This window comes from Perca flavescens, chromosome 15 (genome assembly GCF_004354835.1).
Source record: "Perca flavescens isolate YP-PL-M2 chromosome 15, PFLA_1.0, whole genome shotgun sequence".
NCBI classification, from domain to species: Eukaryota; Metazoa; Chordata; class Actinopteri; order Perciformes; family Percidae; genus Perca; species Perca flavescens.
Window position 1 is genome coordinate 16,788,814 of NC_041345.1, and position 21,840 is coordinate 16,810,653.

General features: G+C 39.0%; 1 protein-coding gene across 1 annotated transcript; it reads left to right on the forward strand.

Moving 5' to 3' along the window:
- Positions 1–6,558: 6,558 nt before the first annotated feature.
- elfn1a (extracellular leucine-rich repeat and fibronectin type III domain containing 1a) lies at positions 6,559–8,904 on the forward strand. The gene has a single exon (XM_028599268.1). It carries the CDS (start codon positions 6,559–6,561, stop codon positions 8,902–8,904), a length of 2,346 nt encoding a protein of 781 aa, XP_028455069.1.
- The last annotated feature ends 12,936 nt before the right edge of the window (positions 8,905–21,840 follow it).

Consider the following 21,840-nt stretch of genomic DNA (forward strand, 5'->3'; position numbering starts at 1 on the left):
GAAGATCTGCATATACAGTATGATGTGATTTGCATGAAACCAAAGCATTAAAATATATATTTTAATGTCGTTGGTTGCTTTATTTATCCCTGAACAACTCAACACCGCAGGCGTTGTTTTTGTTGGCATATGCTGTGGATTCTTTGGGACACAAGTGCAAGGGTAAAAAATACAGCGTTTGAATTCAAAATCTACACGCAAAAACTACAATATCACCTATCATTGTGAGTATGCTTGTGTGCATTTGTGTTAACCCTAACACAGGGAACTAGCGTGGCTGTAATTTATGCATGGCTTTCAGTGGTGAGGCAGTGAATCATTTGGAGGCTCACTAGAGTGAGTCACTGTAGACAAACAAAACAGCCAATGCGTTGTAAATGAGAGGAGACTGCTCAGGTTTAACTTTAGGGTGAGGCTATTTGCACCCCTGGTACAATTAGCAGTGTATGCTATTCGTACTCTGGTGCAGTTAGAAGTGCTATTCGTGCCCTGGTGCAATTAGTAATGAATGCTATTCGTACCCCGCCGGTGCACACAGCAATGTGTTCTATTAATACCCCGTCTGGTACAAATATCAATGTATGTTATTTGCACCCCTGTGCATTTAAAGTACCTTGGCATATATTTACACAGTTATCCATACTACTCATGTATTACACCTTTTTGGAATATTATTGTTGCAGTGTCCAATATTTTGCACACTTCAGTTCAGAGAGACACTAATACATACACTTGCGTGGGCCACAATATTTTTTTTTACAGGGTGGTAGGGGAAGATTCATGAATATTCATTAGGGAACTCATCACTGATTGGCTCGCCCTGACATTCTGACCCTAACCATAACCAATCCCACTCCTCTTGCCTTAACCTAACCAACCCAACCAGAGCAGGCAACGAGTACTAGCCATTCAGGGATGAGTCCCTAATGCATATTCATGAGTCTTCCCCTACCACCCTGCAAAAACATTTCGCGTTCGCAGGCCCTGACTTGCGCAATGGCATGCAAATTATCCAATCCAAAATGGAAAAAATAAGATCATCTCGCCAGGGAATCAAACTCCAGACTCCCAGGCCAATGTTCAGTGTTCTAACCACTCACCCAACAGTTCTTACAGAGTGTTTGACAACTGTTTACCACTTGATGTCGTCAAACCTCGGTTGCTAGGTAACCATACTGTATACAAAAAAATAGGTACTAACTAACAAACGGTTGTATGCTTTCACTGAAGACAGAAAGTGCAACTGTTGTATCCATTTTCCGCTAGAAATTCAATTGTTATAAACTTTAGAGACAAAACTTTCTTAATATGCCAGTTTCTGCTGTCAAGGAAGATGAACGTCCGCCATGATTTCGGTGCACGCGAGCAACGTGTTTTTGTTGTTACGTCACAGGGTGTGAATAGCTCAGCTGTGTGGCCGAGGCTATTCATACCGGGGGTGCAAATAGACACTCGGTTAACTTTAACTTGCATTTAACCGCTGAAGGATCTTGCACCAGTGCCACTCTGTGAGCAGGTGGAGATCAGGTCAGATGAGTTCAGTCTCTGCCATGCAGAATTTGCAATAAAGGTCAGGTACTGGGGAATAATATCAAGGCACAGGTTTTCTTTAAAAGATCCTTTGCCTTGCCAGATACTCTGCAGTGATGTATTTTTTCATATTCATTTCATGGAACATTTGATTTGGAACCTCTTTCCTCCCAGGGTCTTTGAGAGTGTTCTCTACTTCAACGCTCCTCTGCCGCTGCTCCTTTGTCGCCAGGAAGGTGTTTTTGTAATGGCAGCCTTTGACATTCTGTTGCAGTGTCCTCCACCACAGCATTTATTTCTTCTCTTTATCTGCACTTGAACAGCTTACCAAAGCTTTTACTTGATCATCACAGCAGATGATTTCTTAGCATTGTGTGAACCAAGGAGAATTGCAATTAAAACATGGTTCTTATGCACCAAAATTGCGGCGCTGCTGCTGCTAGCCTTGTCTGAACACATGTATGTTTCCCATTGATAAAATGAAATACCATGTTAAACATAAATATATACTTATTTGATTACAGCAAAGACAACGTCGGCAGTATTGAAAATAGGCTACAGAATATTTTGTTCTGTATTGACAGGTACAATATTAGAAAATAAATTTTTTATTACATTTATATCTGCATTTATATCAAAACATAGAGGCTTTCAAACATCAACATGTCATTTATTAATATGTATTTGTATCTAAACGATATATAAACATCTTTTTCCTATTCTATTTTGCCTGGAAACACTTCCAACACGCTTGCATGTCGCGTGAAAAATAGGCGTTGGTTCTATTTCTAGCAGGTACGTGTCTTCGGCGCGGCTCGAGCCGCGCCTGAGACGCACGTGTCACGCACGTGTCACGCAGGCAGTGTGTAAGCTCTAACCTGTTAACATGGGAGCCGAAATATAAACGGACACGCCACGCAGCTGACACGCTCGCGCGACGCATCCAATATGTAACTGGCCTAAGCGATGTTGGGTGACGTTACTTCTTGTTGACTTTCGAAGTATTTTCAAACAAAACGAGGCTAGCTTGGCCCTCCCTCCTCCTCATCCCTTCCCCTCTCCCTCCCTTCCGTGCTTCTACGAGCACTAACCCCCCAACCCCCACCCCCAAATCCTTCTTCTCAGTTATTGGCTGGAATGCTGGAACAGTTTATGTTTGGTGGTGCAGGTTGGCACAGGTTGTTTTTGTTGCTGTTTGTGAAGCCTGGGCTGTCTACAGAGACCGCATTTTTTTACAGTATGTTCAGGGGACAGGCAGCTCGTAAAAAAAAAAAAAATGTAATAACGTTGTTGAATATCGCAATAACGATATTACTTGCGATAAATAAACAGATATTAAGGTATACTTACTTTTGTGGCTTTCTGTATTCTGCTAAAACACAACACATTGATTGTTGATTTAAAACAAATCAATAACATTCTGTTATTAAAAAAGAATGGCCATTACATTTTGAAGTGCAGTTTTCTACTGATAAAAAATCTCTGATTGTCTTTCGCGATATGTCGCAACCTTTCGTGATATGTGTATTGCGCAAGTTAATATTGCAATGACGATGAAAAAACAATATATTGTGCAGCCCTAATATGGATACAGCGTTGTAGTTAGCTGTAGATGCACAGGACTGACATTCAGTGGCAAGGTCTGCCCTCAGTTGTGGAACTTTGTCACACTCATATTGCCAATAAAATCTTCATGCTAACTGCCACTTAACAAAATACAAATGTATTCAATACATAAACCACATAGCAAAACAGCTTTCTGTATTATGCATTCCTTTACCACATTTGGTAAAGAGTGGGATTAGGAAGGCAGAAAGAGTGAATTGGCAATGAAGACATACCAGCTTCCCCATTTATAGTAAATGTGTGGAATACAATCACAAAAAGGCTAAACTATGAGCTATAGATTCACATATCATCTTCCCCTCTAGGCCAATCTAAATCTATGTGAAACATGCATCAGATTACATCATAAATGCTCCAATGTACTGATTCTGTATCAGTGTATCAGCATACAGCACAGTGTTTACTGTTAGATGGGATTCAGAGCTGCTGAATGAATATTTCCCCAATATCATTCTGTTATCATTTATTATTCGTTCAATTGTAATTCTAATGTAACATGAAGCATGCAGTTCTTATGTACTTTTGTCAATGTGTGTTAGGGTTGTTTGGAAACCACAGGGATCGGTTATTAGTTGGTACAGTGGTTAAGTGGTTAGCAGTGTCACCTCACTGCAAGAAGATCCTGGGATTGAACCCTAATTAGGTGGATTGGTAAAACCCAAAACAGACACACACCCACCCCAGCTCAGTACCTCTGGAAATCATATACATTCATACTGGCTTCAGCACCTGGAGGCATTGGCCTCAGAACTGGTGCTGGTCCCCAGTCAATACCAATACTATTTAGGGCCAAACAAATATGAGAAATTAGTGATTATAATTCAGTGCAGACACTGCTCAAATTGGTGTATGATGAGGAAAACCACGGCAATGTGATATACTTAACTCAGAAAAAGGTCAAAAGACAGCGGGAATGGCCTTTAGGTCCATGATGGCAGGTGGGGTTTTCAACTTGAAGTATATTCTCTCTGCCACAAACTGTCACATGTATTCTATTCTAACAGTGATTATCCCTGTTGTGAAGAGCCGTGTCCACGAAAGCACCTTCTGACCCCCTGTGTCCCCTTCACAAGACAACTCATTTTGGCCTTTGTCAGAGGCAGAACTGGTGAACTAAAAGATAAGAATAGATTACTACACATATCAATATCTCTGGGTTGATGCACATTTTGATTCATACTGTAATTACAATTTAGTGCTTATTACAATATCATTGTAAATACTAAGCTTAAATATTTCTTTAACCCAAGAGTAGTCTCTGTCTCTGTGTAACTACCGTCTCTGTGTAACTACTTAAACAAATACAATTTAAAATGTATGATTTAATATTATCATTATGCTGTTAAAATAACTACACTAGATATGTAAAATGGTGTAAATGATATTGAACAGTGGAGGAAATAATTGAATCACCTTCAGAAAGGGTAGTGTTAACAACTTAATTTAATTATATTTGAACAGTAAGTTGATTTGAGAGCTACAAATAAATCCTAAATTGTCTTAAGAAATAATGAAGGTTCCACTGATTAGAATAAATCTATTAACTATTCTGTGGATGAAACAATCATATCAGATAACAAATTCCATTTATACACAAACATCGTCCAACCTGCAATTGAGTAAAACATCCCCGTGCTGCATTTTAAAAATAAATTTGACAAATTGCTTCAAAAGACACATTATTATTGGTGATTTCAGTCAAGCACTACTGCATATTTGAGCAGCAGGAGGCATTATATTATTTTTTTCATTTAATTTTTTCATGTCAGTAGCCATACGTTGACCCATTAACAATTAAAATGCTGTTGAAGGCTGTAATAATGAGTGATTTAGTGATGGTAGAGAATAAGGTTGGGCTCTGAATCCATATACTGAAAGAACTATAATCACTATACTTTAAAGCAACGCTATAACTTTTGAAAGATAGCACATTTATCCTTTTACAAATTAAAAGTTGAACACATAACAGCGATGTGTTTTATTGCTTAAGTTCAATACACTTAGCTTTTACTGCTACAACCTTAATTGGTCTGGTATGACCACCAGTAGCTCAGAGTGGCTAATGTTAGCAAACATTTGATAGATATCCCTGTGTAACTGACAAAGGGTCAGTTTGCTGACTAGGACTCTTCTTTACTTGTGCTATTGTTACATATATTTTTGTTTATTTAGTATATATATATCATTATCTTGTAATTGTCACTTGTATAGAGAGTGGCTGCTGTTCAGCTAAAATTGCATAGGATTGCTTTGTATAAAATGCAAAGCATTTGCATAAACTGGTATTATAACTGGTATTATCTATTGTATGAGACTGCACAAACAGTAAAACCAGATGATGGGTTCAAAAGCAAATGTTCTAAGGATGTCATATGCTGTATTTTGTATTTGAGAAGCAAGATTAACGAGAAAAGAACAACATAAAAGAAAATATTTTTGGGGGATTTTCTTTCTGCAGTGGCCTCTGAAGATTAGAGAGCAAGAATGTTCCCATTTTTACAACCATGGCTTCTCTCCCTTTGCAAACGAACTTAATTTAATTTAGGATGATCCAGTAATGACACCTTAGGTTCTTTTCGGTTGTTTGTTTCTGAATCAGTGCACAAAAGTATTTCAATTTATGCATGAAAGGTTTTCAGAGGAAAATCCTAAATACATTGATCCAAAGTGTAATTTCATGTAGTGTTGTATAATTGATGTAATGCAGCTTCTTAACATTGTTGCGTCTGACAGTCCTCAGGTTAATGGTGTGAAAACAGGGACCTGCTTTTCCCAACCTGTCAAATGGTAATTGGCCAATGGTTTCCTCAAATTGCAGTCTGCCACAGGGACTGCAAACACCTCTTAAATTGTGTACAAAATAATTGGTGGGACATAAACAAGGAGGGCATGCAGTAAACATGAATCCTGGGCTTTGAATGCAAAATTTCATTACCAACATATGAAGTAGAAGTACATTTCTTATCCTGATAAAATGTAATTCATGTCAACTATGTGTTCTTGTCTTTTGCAGGTTATTCCTCCGTGCACATAAAGAAGAAAGGAAGACAGGGGCAGAAACAATAAGATGAGACCATTTAATGATGGTAACCTCTAAGAAGAAAAGCACAAGCCAACCTGAGACGGTGAAATCTCTTTTAAGCATTACCACAACTTCACTGCAGGCAAACCTCAATGAAAGAAACTCAGTGTAAGGGCAGATTCTTAAAAATTTTTTTGATTGGTACATGGGGACAATACCATCCATCAATGAGAAGGAGACAAATAAAAGGATTGTTTCTGGCCCGGAGAACAGTTGAACAACCAGCTGATTTTCCAGGATTGTCTCAGCTGCACTGAAAACACAGCAGTATCACCCCTCTCATTTTTTTGGCCCTGTACATGACTCTCAGAAAAGCACCAATGGCCTGCAGCTCAGGCATGGTGATGAGTGCCTTGTTTTGGTCTGTAGCCATTGTATATTTGACTCATATTGGCAGAGTCAGTGGAGACTGCTGGTTAATTGAGGGGGAAAAGGGCTTTGTATGGCTTGCAATTTGTAGCCAAAATCAACCACCTTATGAGGCCATCCCACAGCATATCAACAGTACCATTGTGGACCTTCGTCTGAATGAAAACAAAATCAAAAGTATCCATTATTCTGCTCTTAGTCGCTTTGCCAACTTGACCTACCTGAACCTAACAAAGAATGAAATCTCCTACATAGAGGATGGGGCCTTTTCTGCTCAGTTTAACTTACAAGTCCTTCAAATGGGCTTCAACAAGTTGCGGAATCTGACAGAGGGCATCCTCAGAGGTTTAGGAAAGCTGCAGTACCTCTACCTCCAGGCAAACCTGATTGAGACTGTGACACCCAATGCCTTTTGGGAATGCCCCAACATTGAGAACATTGACCTCTCCATGAACCGAATCCAGCAGTTAGACGGATCCACGTTTACAAGTTTGACTAAACTAACCACCTGCGAGCTGTACACCAACCCTTTCAACTGCTCTTGTGAATTATTTGGTTTTGTCAAATGGCTCACCGTTTTTCCAAACAGGACGAATGAGCGGATGGTCTGCGACTCCCCACCTGATGTCTCTGGTTATAGTTTATTGAGCCAGAATCCAAACAATCCAAAATATAAAAATGCGCTTCACATGCTCACCACTGTGTGTACTGAGGACTATGTGACTCCATTTATTTCTGTGCCCATTGAGCCCACAACACCTGTGCCAGACTCTACACTCTGTGGGCTGGAAGATTGTCCCTCAGGCACAGAACCAGAAGACATTACCATCAGTACAACCTACAATGATGTGGAAGTAAACCCTCTGATGAAACTGAAGCAAGTATCAAATACAGGTGCTATCATCACGGTTCAGATTCCTCACCCCTACAAAAAGATGTACATCCTGGTTCAGTACAACAACAGCTTTTTCACAGATATTCAAAACCTGAAAGATATAAAGGAGGACATTGAACTAAAAACCCTTAAACCCCACACTAACTACACATACTGTGTTGCTTCGATACGTAATTCTCTAAGACACAACCACACTTGTCTGACACTCACTACTGGTCCTTGGAATGGAAAGGATAGAGTTGTAAACAATGCAACTGCTACTCACTACATTATAACAATCTTGGGCTGCCTCTTTAGCATGGTCATTTTTCTGGGTGTGGTCTACTATTGCTTGCGAAGAAAGCGTCAGCAAGATGAAAAGCACAAAAAAGCAGGTAGTCTGAAGAAAAATATAATAGAACTCAAATACGGACAAGAACTGGAGGGAGCGACTATTTCTCGAATGTCGCAGAAGCAGCTGTTGGCCGGGGAGAGCATGGCACGTATGCCGTACTTACCATCTGCAGCTGAAATGGAGCAGTACAAATTTCAAGAGATAAGTGATACTCCTAAAATGATGAAAGGAAATTACATGGAGGTGCGAAGCATGGACCACCATGAACGCAGGGAGTGTGACATGGGAATGGCTGGAAATAGCCAGGGGTCAGTGGCAGAGATTTCAACCATTGCAAAAGAGGTGGATAAGGTCAATCAGATAATTAACAATTGTATAGACGCTCTAAAGTCAGAATCCACCTCTTTTCAAGGGAAATCTGGAGCAGTCTCCACTGCAGAGCCCCAGCTCGTATTAATATCAGAACACCCACAGAGTAAATCTGGCCTTCTTTCCCCAGCGTATACGGACAGCTATCACCACTCTCTGCAGAGGCATCGGACCTCTGATGTCTCGCCAAAGAGGCCCAGCACTGCCACAGGAGGGCCCATACGAAGTCCCAGGCCTTATCGCTCTGAATCCAAGTACATAGAGAAAACCTCCCCAACAGGAGAGACCATGCTCACTGTAACACCTGCTGCCGCCATCCTGAGGGCTGAGGCAGAGAAGATCCGTCATTATGACCACCGGCACTCATATCCCGACGCTCAGATAGAGGAGCTTGAAAGATCTGACAGCCACAAGTCCTCCATGTTGGAGCCTCTCACTCACTCCCGCAGCAGAGACTTAGCATATTCCCAGCTGTCATCTCAGTATCACAATCTAAGCTACTCCTCCAGTCCCGAATACTACTGCAAACCTTCACACAGCATCTGGGAGCGATTCAAACTCCACCGGAAACGGCACAAAGATGAGGAATACATGGCTGCGGGCCATGCACTGCGTAAGAAAGTCCAGTTTGCAAAGGATGAGGACCTGCATGATATTTTAGACTACTGGAAAGGTGTATCATCCCAACAGAAGTCATAACCTCTTTAGGGGTTTTAAAATGGACCACACATTGCAGAAAAGACACAAGAACCTCATCTGACAATTGAATCAATGGAAACTTCCATATTATAATCAACTACTCACTCACATTCTCTTTTGACTGTGAGTAAAATGGGGTAAAGAGTATTTAAATTTGTAATATTATGTAAAGCATTCATCGGGAAAACTTTTATCTATTAAAGAGAAAATATATTGCAAATTAATAATATATATATATATATATATTACAATGGATTATAGGTTTTTGGGTATCGCATGGCCAAGTCCTGTGACAGTGGATTTGCTGTTGTGTAATATTAAACTACTATATGAAGATATGTCTAATGAAACCTCAATATTCTTTTGAGGAACTATCTGGACCCTTGATTAAAAATTAACTTTTTCTTTTCTTTCCTCCCTGCATATATTTCATTAAACAAAAACTATGTACAGATATGGGTATCTATATTTGCAATGTTTGCTGTGTAAATTATAAATGGATAAGTATTAGTGGATGAATCAGGTTCGTCAAATGAAGCACTGTTCATTTAGAGTTAACTTGTTGCTGAAGAACGGCCACTTTAAACCTGTCAGAACATTTGTCATTTTAACCGTCACCGCCTGTTTTTTTAATTCTTTTTTTTTTTTAAAGCTTTTACATGCAATTAAAAGATACAGACGATTCAGTTTTAATGTCCCCTTTTTCACACAAAAGAGTATTCACTGCATGGAGTCTGATAGACTTCATGCAGACAAGATGCAGTATATTACATGCTGAAATGAAAGTCTCAATCATCAGTTTCATGAACCATCATTTGTATCTTTAGTACCAAAGTAGAAAAGCTGAAATGTTTACAATATTCCTGCACGGTCTGGGAATCGTAAGAACATACAGTAGTAGGTCCATGTTGACTTTCTTTCCGTTTTTTATTGTACCAGTTACTAAGTGAAAACATTGGGAAACAATAATATCCACATACAGGATATGGTATTGAAAGCCTACTCACTAACATTTTAAAGGGAAGGCAGCTGTACTTTGTCACCTGTCGTTTAGGTAGAGACAGCTGTTGTTTCCTGCAGGAGAGCCCGATGGATGAATGTAACAGATACATATTCTAATCTGTCTATGGCAGCTTTTATGTAAGGAAATATTTATTTAATGCTATTAACAACTGTGTTTTTTTTCCTTTGCTTCAATATTTCTTCCAGTGTATTATATTGCATAATGTCTGATCCGATAAAGGCAGGAAAGTAGTTTGTTGTTTGGATGGGCCTTGTTGCTTGCTGTGAGGTTTCATTTTATTTTCAACTGCTAGGCTGTTAAATCTTTTTGTATATTATAAAAGCTACGTACCAGACGATAATCAACGTGCTAGAGTAAAAGTTAAGAATGTGAAACTGAATCCTCTGACTTACTGGCTGTGAATTTGTATATCATGACTTTTTTTGAGTAAATATCAACGCTTTGTCTTTGTAAGATGTTTTTATAACTTATTCCAAACAGGCTCATGATGACTCATTGCATATTTATGAATGAGCAATACATTTGTATTTCAATTTTCCCACTCATTTGAAGAATTGTAATAATGTAACTTTAAATGTATAGTCGATGCAAGATGTGGGTGTTTTAAAAAGCAAAAAACAGCTATTTAAGGGTTAGGCAGTTATGCCTCACATAGGAACGTTAGGACTTTTATTTCCACTGCGTGGAAATAAATATTAAACATTTCGATATACTGTACATAAATGAAAAGCAGGACAGACATACTCTGCATTGAGGTGAGGATCAGAGTCTGCAATATGATTAGCCTGGCTGACACCAGACCCTTCTCAGTTGGAACTGACTTGCAGAGCAAATCTCAAATTTGCCGCAAGTTCGTCAGGGTCTACCCAGGCTACAATATGATAGCAGGGCTGACCTGAGGGAATGAATTTGTCTGGTGACATGTTTTTTTCATCAACTCTTTTTTGCCATTAGTCATTTAGTATGTAAGAATAACTGCAGGCATTAGTTAACCCATTTGTATTTTTCTGTGTCACAATTCTGTGTCCATTTCATGTAAGTGTGTCATGACGCTTATATTATTCATTGATGTGAAATGAAGCATTCATGAGCCTGATGTGAATGTGTTATGTAAGAACCTTATGAAGTGTTAACTTGGTTGTCTGACTTAATATTTCAACCGCCTTAAGATTTTGGGATATGTGTACAAGTGTAAATTTCCTTTTGTTTCATTTCAATGTTGAAACTGTTGACGAGTCTCCATTTGTTGTTATTTTTTATAAAAGCGTTTCAGTATCTTCTGAGAGCTGTCAGGTTTCTAGTTCATTTAGTTATTTAGCAACATGTTTTTATACTGCATATTGTAGCACTTCTGTGTATAAAAAGAGTGTTGATAAAACCTTTAAAAAGATCAACAGTTGTTCAAGTGCATCAAAACAAACAAGAGCACAAAATATGTTTTTTTTATTTTATTTCTTAATACTATGTTATCTGCTTTCAGACAAAGTACTGTGAAATAAAGTTAAGGGTGCACATACAGTTACACCAGCATCTTTATTAAGACTTCTGGCCAGAATCACTTTAAGGCTGATATAACAGCCATTGAGCACTGGATCCGTGTAACTGCGTAACGTTCATTCTCCGTTGCAGCTGCCAGCGACAGTGTGCTGCCATTCTAGCCGGTGTGGAAATGTCCACTGGCTCTGGCTCTGCAATACGAATGTCTCGCCTACCACTTTCTTCTTCACTCTGCTATTTATGAATTTGATACATAAACACCATGTTTGAACATTAGTTAGTGTTAGTCCGAAGGATGATGTTCGACGGACATTGTGTTGTCACAACAAACATCATGATTCCACACCACATGCCATGAGTGATTCTCATTCACTGAACGTCACAGTTGATAAGATAACAGACATCTTTTTATTCTTAATGGTGGCGGAAATAGCTCCTGTAGCTGGTTTTGTGCCCATCATGATATGTTTCAGTTTGGATGACAGTCAGAGTGACAGACAGATAAGCCTATTACAGACATGCAGCAAGAGAGGACTGGGAGCAAGATGCCTGAATATTAATCCATTCATATCAATTTTGAATTTAAAAGACATCATCCCCATCCCCCAACAACAATGTCAGCATACATCATGATGTTTCACTGTGGACATCGTCATATGCCAATTCGGTAGATATCGCGAAACCCTACTAATAGTCATTACCAGCTGCTGTGCTGAAGCAGAGTCTGACAAAACAAACCAAAGTGCAGGCTAACGACAACAGCTGTGCTGTGTGATCAGCTATATTGCCATTTAAAATGAGTGATGAGTTAGACCTGCTAGACGTGTCCAGACAGCCACGCTATTTTTTTCATCAATGTACAAATGTATGCAGAAAGGTGTTCCATAATCTAAATCAAATCATCTACACTACAGAGCAAACCTTTGACTTCAGTAGAAACCTGTTCTTAAGTAATTAGGACCCATTTTCTGCAGCACAAATTAAGACTGTGACTTTGCAAGTGGATATTTTTTCACCATCCACTTGTGATTTTGTAGTTTATCATGACGTCACGCGCTATAATGGGCCGGGAGTGCACTAAAGATACATTTTATTGCAATTCAGGTAAGTTGGTAATGGTGCACCAATATAGACCTCGACAAAAATCACGTCATCTCCTTTCATGTACACTATGCCTGCCAGTCTCATTTGAGATAAAATATTCAACCAGCAGACATGTTTCCATGTTCACACCATGTCATATGTTTTAATGTGATTGGGATATAATGACTGTTCGGCTTAAGTACTAAACAGGATAAAGAGCTTATTCTTACAAAAATACCTTATATTTTCTGAACCCATGGTAATTTTTCTTGTTCCAGTAGAGAACTGGCCAAACAGACAACATGGTGCAGTTTAGTGGTGACATTTCTATCGATAAAATTGTATTACATTTTTTCAGGTATTGAAAACATTAAATGTCTACCTCTGAAAATCTAAGTGTCTTTCCTCGCCATTATACACCCTCATACAGGGAGAAAAGGAGCCGAAAAACATTTTTCTCCACTCAGAGTAGCCTTAATAGATCATTACACAATGTTGCCGCATGTTGCAAGAGCTCTGCCATTGTCATGAATGCACAGTTGCAACTATGACAGAAGGTAAAAGGCTTCTTTTGAAAGTATTTTTTCGTAATGTTCTCACTCCCACCTTTCACTAAAAGCAAAAGTCCAGGCCCATTCACAGAGTCAAAATCACAATTTTAAAGATTCTATGCGTTTCCTTGTCCATTTATGCTTTCAAAAAGCATATGAGCAGTAAATATCTGCAAGGGTTGCTGATTAATAGTAGAGGCAAGTAAACAAGCCAAGGTACATGTCTAGACTGCATTCAAAATCACAGGAGCAGATCAAAGCTGTATTTTTATGTTGTTTGAAGGTCCAACTGTCTCACTTAGTTTACTTACATTTTTTGTCCTCAACAAACCACAGCCATTTAATTATCGAGATAAACAACAACAGTTCAGTACATGAAGCTAAAAGGGATATATACTTTCTAAAAATGCTATAGAATTCAACAAGAAAGCAATAACCATATTGCTTTACTTTGCTTGACTCACTTCTGCCATCAATAGCGTTGTTTATAGTGCTGCTTTTTCTGCCTTTCTATTGCAATTTGCTTGTTTGGCTTGCCTGGAGGGAAATGAAGGGGAGAGACTGTGGAAGGCGTGGACTTGGAACAGAGGTTAGCATCGAGGCGGAAATTACAGACACAACTTGTAACTCCTCACATGATCTTTGTATAGCAGAATTAGAGCTGAATCGACTTCTAGGAGTGGAAAGTTTTACAGCTCAGAATTTCCCATGTTTACTGTTGTTTGCCAGTTTATGATGACGATTTTTTTGTTTGGCCTTTTGCTGCGTTCATGCCACCTGGGAATAACAGGGGCCGCTCTGTGATTACGTTGTTTTTCCGACTGCCAACGTTCACATGGTCGGCATGCATGTTCTTCTTCTGTTATATTGGCGTTTGGCATAACAACTTGTTGCATGACTGCCACCAACGGTTGGCCGTAGCCTAGATCATCAGGTGTGTGAAAACATGGAGGCCACAATAACAAAAGATTTGCTGCTGTTTTCTTATATGAGCATACAAACAGCACATGGACAGGTGTTTGTTTGTGTTATCTGCAGGACAACAAATGGGAAAGGACATGGATAAGGTGTTGTTTTTTTATACATGGGCCTATTTATGAATAATTTGAAACATGTTATGTCTGTGTATGTTTCTTGACAGAGGCATTTGTCTACAATAAACAGTTTATTGTCATTGAAATATTTTCAGTGAACCAAAGTCACCTACATCAAACGTCAGTTGTCGACAACATGTCACCAACTGGGAAACTCGGTTAGCAAAATCTAGCCCGAGTTTCCCACCTCTGATTCCCACAGGAAGTGACAAATGTTTTTCCGATGTCTATGAACGCAGCACATGTCCCATCCGCTAACATGAAGGGGGCGGGATTTAAGACCTAAACTGCAGCCAACCACCGAGGGGCGATCTACATGTTTGGCTTCACTTTTACAGTCATGTATCAACACCTGAGATGAATCAAGAAACATGAAATTTAAGGAGGGAGCCCTATTATGAAGTTTTCAACTCCTCTGACCACACCAACACCAATACCAATGAAATCTGAATTGAGCATAATTTGCTGAATGGCAGCTTAATATGATTCATAAATGTTCGAAATGCCTATCAAATAACCAATTGAGTATTTATTTTGTATAGGAAATAATGAATGTGAGAACTGGTGACTGATTTCAGACTCCAACATGTCACAGTTGAGAAAACAGGGCGCAGTATACTGATCACAGAACTGGGGCTTTACCCAAGGGTTTATGTAGATCCTGAACTAACAAATATTTTAGGGGACACAGCATAACAGCTAGATAATAATGAAAAAAAAGATCAGCCTAATCCCGAACACATTTGTTTATGTTGTTTCTGGTTTTCTTCCCTGGAAGAGCGACATTGTGAAAAGACTAAAGATTATGTCCATATAGTCGAAGTGGAATACAAACCATAAATGTGACTTTTATTTCATGACACATTTTTCAAAAAAACCTTCCCTGTAAGAAAGATTGCTTTTTGAACATAAACACCCTGCCTGTCATCCCTTCCGCAAAGTTTAGCGATGGAGACCCTCTATCCCTGGACATGACACACACAGTGCATTAATCAGCTGTCAGCAGAGCATGACTATAGCTCAGAGTTGAAAGTATTTTAGAAGAGGAAACACCAAAAAGTTCCCTGCTCTTGTCAAATTCAGTGTCTAACTAGCTAGGGGTGACCAGCTGTGAAGAAGAGAGGCTCTACAGTTGGGCTATTAAATGAGATCTGCACAGAGATCAAAGCTCAAATAGCAGGTGTAATTAACAGATCGAACTTGTATAAAGCTGCTTTAGAGGGTGATCAAACAAGCTAATAACATTTCCAGCACGGACAGTGACCAAAACCCGCCTTGCAAATAGAATTTCAAAATATATTTCAATATGAAATATGACAATCAATTTAGTCGTTGCTTTGCATTCAGCAGTAACATTGTTACATGTAGCTAACTGTGTGAAGTGCTTCCTGCTGTGTGCTTATGCCCCAAGAAAGAGCATTATGAATGAATCTTTCATGGTTTTACCAAGGGGTGTTGAAGCCTGTGATCTATAAGCACCTTCATGTTGATGGGCTGAAACTCCTCAGTCTTGTTAAAAGGAGATTTATGCTGATGGATGATTCCGACGAGCCGGAAAGACCCAGGACCAGCTCATTAATACACGGCACAGCAGCTCGAGACAAGAACTCCAGTGATCGCCAAGCAGAGCAAGTGAATGATCCTTCAAATGAGTGCTGTGCAGAGGCAGGTCACAGGGACCACCAGTCAATACTACTGGCAGGGAAGAGAAGAAGAACTGCCGAGCACATTACATGTTGGAGCAGGAGAGACCCAACGGCTCATTAGGATATGAAAGTCAGAGCAAATCAAAGCGTCTTCACACACTAGAAAATGTAAGACGTGTGCCCACACGGGTCATATGACTTTTGTTCCCGGAACTTTTGCTTCTGGCGATAATGAGCTTCCTGTCTCATCCCCACAGGTACGGTCTTCTTCTTTTTTTCTCTCTTCTTGCAAACAGAGACTTCTCTGATCACAGCGGAGTACAAACGATAGGACGCAGAGCAAAAAAATAAATAAATCAATAGTTTCATTCTTGAGAAAGATAAAAAGCTTTTAAGCTTTAATTATCTCCTCCTCGTAGCTTTCTGAATTTGCTTACCACTCTATTCAGTGGTGAGGACTCCCTTGAACATACTTCCAATAGACTGGATCACTTCATTTCCTTTTACCACATTTAAAGGAGTATGTCAATTATTTTCCTGTATTAAACACTGGGAATCTAAAATGCCTGGAAAAAAAGAAAGTGATTTTTATTTTGCTGTGCTTATAAACAATGTGGAATTGATTAGTAGCACTTTCAATGAAATCAAAATGTAAACATTAATAAAGCCAGTGAGAAACATTTGACTTAAAACTTAAAGCTGTAAATATTGTGTTTGTATTGGTCTATGTAAAAATATTGATTGAATAAAACAATAGGTCTTTGATTATAAAAGACCTTTTGGCCCGTTACAGTAGGAAAAGCACATGTGTAAATAATAACATTAATGAGGACTGAATTCAGCTTAGCTTCAGGGTCCTGTTATTGCGCATGCTGGCTTACTGTAACACAGTGATGGCTTACTGGGAAACTCAAATAGAACAGAGCCATCTTTAACGTTATCAGGAACACCTGTGTTTTTCCTGCTATGACAAGTCAAATTGCGTTGCTGTGAAAAAGGCCTCAATGAACAAATACACAATAACGATCTCCAGTATAAAGGAAATAATAAAAAAGCTTATTATCTGAGAACCACATACAACCTATCCATCTTTATTAGATGTCTCTCACATGTGTTAAAAGTAGTACTATGCAGCAGAGCATGAAAAAAGCATCAACGATTTTGAAGTAACCTAATAAGGGAACATTTCGGATTTCACTGAGGGACTAAATCATTTTGTTTTGAGGGCCGTGTATGCTGAGAAGTTAAGATGCATTATCATTCGGGGAATGAATTCTCTGTGTTGAGTGAAATGATGTCCTGCTGCTGTGCTGTGTTGTCAATGTGTCACTACAAGATCCTGACACTGAGATTTCTTTCTGTCACACTTTGTTGGTGCTTTTGTCTCAGCTGGGAATTCACTATAGCTATGTCCTCCGTGTGATGTCTTTTAATCTCAAAACGCTGCAATCACAGAGGCTGTTCTTTTTCCTGGGGAACGCATTTCTGATTGCTGAGGCACTTGTTATTTCCTGGATGAGGCTCCGATGCATACTACAGTCTTCTAATCTGTCCAGCAATCAAAGTCTCTGGAAGCTGTCACTGATTGCCTTGATATGTACATTATTTCAGAAGATGCCTAAAAAATGTCACTGTCAATGAAAGGCACTTTGGCCTATAACCTTCATCAATGTATGTCCATTGTCCACTAGCATCTCATGTCACTAAAGAATATATATATATATATACACACACACACACACACACACATAACCCAAATTGATTTTCATTGATCTTGCATGAAGATAAAAACACACTAGTCGCCAATTAAAGAAAGTTGTTGTTGGTAGTGGTAATAGCAAGTCAACCTTTATCTGTAGGAGTTATTAGTTGTTCTGAATAATGTTTTTTTTTAGAATGATCAACTCTGAAAGTTCCAGCCTTTGACATGTGAAATGACACATGATGTGGTGCACAAGAGAATGCAATTAGTCAGAGGCTTCATGATTTTGAAAAGCTTAGATTGCAATCCATTAAGAAGTGGCCTTTCCCATCATACGCTAAAAACATTTTGAGAATTCTCGGAATACTTGACACTTTGGTGCATTATTTTCTCTCTTTAGTGAAAACCAATTCTCTATATCCCAATTATATTGCGTGTTTAATCACACAGAAAAAGAAGGAAGCACCATGATTTTCATTAGCAGGAGCTCTCACCCTGCTTCATATTCTGCACAAACTCTAACTATTCCTGTTTATCCTTCTTTCTTTCTGAACGTATGAATCTGAGCATTCATCAGAGTGAGATGGCAACAAGAACTGATACATTACGAAGTTGATGAACATGAATGGAACATCTGCACAGAATCAAAATGAGCATGTACTACTCACAAGCAACTGAAGTTTGAATTTATTAGTTTTCCATGCCCACAGGTCAAATGGGGTTAGAGTCTATCCTAGCATGCACTGGGCGGAAGACCTTGATACACATTAGACAAGTTCCCAGTCCATCAAAGCCAGACAATTATAGGCAGAAAAAGGGGGGATGGAAAGGGGGGTACATTTGGAAAATTTGTAAAAGAGGGAAGACCATGCAAACTACACTCATACTGAGGCCATATATGCTCACCTATGAAATGAGCAAATACTCAAATGATCCTGCAGTTAAGATTGCATTGCACTTGTATATTTACATTGTAGGACTAAAGACTGTGTCACTGCTTTGTCACTGCAACAGAAACTAGTTTTGAAGGGTGAAGTGTGAAAAAACAAGTGATAATTACAAATGAACCTCCTCTCCTTCTACTAAGCAACAACACTCTTACTGCATAGAGAATGAGATGCATCAGACCAGGGAATGGTGTGTTAGTATGCATTGTGACTGAAATTAAGCTTTGTTCTTCATTTTACACCCTTGGCATGCACAGAAGTCTGAATTCTACAGAAAAAGCTCTTGTAGGTGGCCGTGCATGAATTCATTACTTCTAGTAAAAGCGTTAACAGAGATCCCAACATTTGTGTTGTATAAAAAAAAGGGGCTCTAGGTTTCTATCTAACAGAAAGGTTCCAAAATAAATGCTGATGTGGAATCAAAGCAGGACAATGAATGGATTATCTAGGGATTTGCACCTTTTTATACTATTTATTGATTGATAGTGGGACAAAAGTCAAGTTTCACAGTATGATAATTAGTTGTATTGTGTCTGTGTATGTTCTCAGCGTGTCTGCATGTTTTTTTCCTGCAGGTGCTCTGGTTTCCTCCCACAGTTCAAAGACATGCAGGTCAGGGGAAGGAAATTTTAAATTGCCTGTAGGTGTGTACTAGCCCTGAGAAAGACTGGTGATCTCTCCAGCAGTGTACCTTGCCTCTTACCCAATGCATGCTGGGATAGACTCCAGACCCCCACAACCCTGAGTAAAACGAGTCCGTACGGATAGATGGAGAGCCATCTGAAATATCTGAAATGAAAATTATTTTAGAATAATTTGTTCTTTCATCATACGAGAATCTTGTAGAACCTGTTAACATCTAAATAGTTATTTTCTATAATCATCTATAATAGTTATCAGTTTTGAGGAATAACATTTAAAAGCCTCAAAAGGGAATTTATGTATAAATAATGTATTTTTGGAAAACCTTTTAAATGACATACTATCCAATCTTTTGATGTAAAGAACCTTGTGGATCCAGAAAGTAACTCATTCATTCATTCAATCAATCAATAATTCATCCAGTTTACCTATCAGGCCCCTGTGGCTGTTGTCAAAGTTTGCAAATGACAATAAACCAGGATGATCCTCTGTCAACCTCTGCAGCTCTGTAACTCTCTCTCTCTATAACCCTATGTATGTTTTTGTTTAGGAACATTCTCCCCCATTTACCAAAAATAGCAATAAATATTATATTAATGGAATTGCATGAATTGGTTTAAGGGTGCTGATAGCGTGAATGCTGGCTCACTGTCCGGGTTGATTGTAAAATTAACAAAAGTGTGTTAGGGTTGTCTGGTTCTTTGATAACAAGTCAAAGGTACAAGCCTGTGTACATAAACATTTCCAGGGAGAAGTTGACTACAACTCCCAAGTTTTTTTTTTTTTTTTAAATATCATTTTGTTTTCTGTAATGTGTTTTTTTTTTTTTCAACCTTTTATTTATTCAGGGAAGGTTCACTGAGAGAAGCCTCTCTTTTGCAGGAACACCCTGATCGCATTTACACAGTTAGCCTACACATTCATACCTCACAGGTTTTGCACCTCAGGGCCACCGTACAATATGTACTAGTATAGCAATTCCAGCTATAATACAGCCAGTGAACCAAAATGTACTTTCTAGACATTTTTAGACAGTAACTAATGACATTATTATGGCTCAATTCCATTTAGATATTCTAGCTCCAATTTCCTGGTATTGTGCATGCTGGCTCAAGGGCATGGAAGACTGGGACACCTTAAAGGTCCAGTGTGCAACGTGTTTAGTTGTTCATTATCAAAATCTGTGTTGCCCGTTCACAAACTTGTCCGTTATCATGAATATTTACTACCACCATCAATTCCAAGTATTCCTTTTGGCTTGAAATTTTACATTTGCATTCGCATGAACTGGGGTAGATGCTCCATATTCACTCACCGTCTTGAAATATGTTAGCCGGTAAGGGACATACAGGACATACTTCTCCGCCTTTCGCATTTTCACATGATAAACTCACAGATGCTGCTAATGCTGCTAATGTATCGTAGCTTCCCGGCTCTGGCATGTTTGAAGAAGGAAACATGGAGGACCACACATATTCAAAATCCAAATTTCAGGAACAGGAGTCTTCTTCGCCCAGAAAAAGAAAAAGGATATTGAAAAGAGGAAGAGACCGGATTTTTGAAGCGTGAAGGCTACCGTACCTGTAATAAGTACTTTGAACTGCGTGGTGCGAGAGAGTTGATTGCGATACATACTGTATGATCTCAACACTAGATGGGAGAAATTCATACACATTGGACCTTTAATGTAACAGAGCCATCATTAATATTGTCAAATACACCTGTGAGTTTCCTCCTGCTGGTATTTGAGAAAAGGTTGGTTGTGACAAAAATATTAAAAAGTTCAGTTAATGACAAACATTTTTCCTTTCAGCAGTTATGACACATAAATAGGAAAGTGAGAATAACAATCTAAACAATCAATGTCATTGTTGCCAGGATAGCGCAGGAATTGATTAAGACAATTAGATCCACCTGCTCGGGAGGGATCTGATAGTCGAGTGGTCAGGGCGCATTCCATGGGCCATTTGCTGAGTGTCATACCCCTACTCTCTTTCTCCACATTTCCTGTCTATCTCCACTATCACTATCCAAAAAAGGTATAAAATGCCCACAAAAAAACATCCACCTGCTCTCTGCTATCCCGTGTCCCTAATGCTCCCCAAATGCACTCATTGATTAGAGGCTGAAGGCAAAACAGTCTCTATACAGCCTCTATCTGAACAGAAGACTACTGTTGATGAAAAAGAGTATTTTTCATTGGAGAAGCCTATGGTCCAGTTTTTTGGTGAATGATCCCAGTGTGTGGGAGTGAGCGGGTCAGGTACCCAGCTGTAGTGGGATATAGTCACTGAGAGCATGCAGGTATTACTTTATTGTGAAGTAGTGTGTCTGACTCTACTGATTGATCTTAATTGACCTATTGCTCAGACCAGCTAGACAGAGAGAGGCCAGGGGAGAGCTGCAGAATGGATGACATTCTTTTTTAAATTTTGGCCCTTAAGTGTAATGGGTAATACACATATAACCTTAAGAGGTTATTTGCTAGGATATTCATGATCCCCAGAGGAGGTCTCCTATTTTTTTGGTAATCCAATGACATTTGAATATTCAATAAGCTTTCCCTCAAGCACTATCTTTACGATCAAGATGACTCATAAGCTAATGGGCAGATTCCTATTAAGTTTCACAGGCACATTAATGTAGTGATGAAATGATTATGCAATTAATTGATTAGTCAACAGGACAATTTTGATAATTGATTAATCATTTATGTCATTTATCAAGCAAACATGCCAAACAGATGCTGG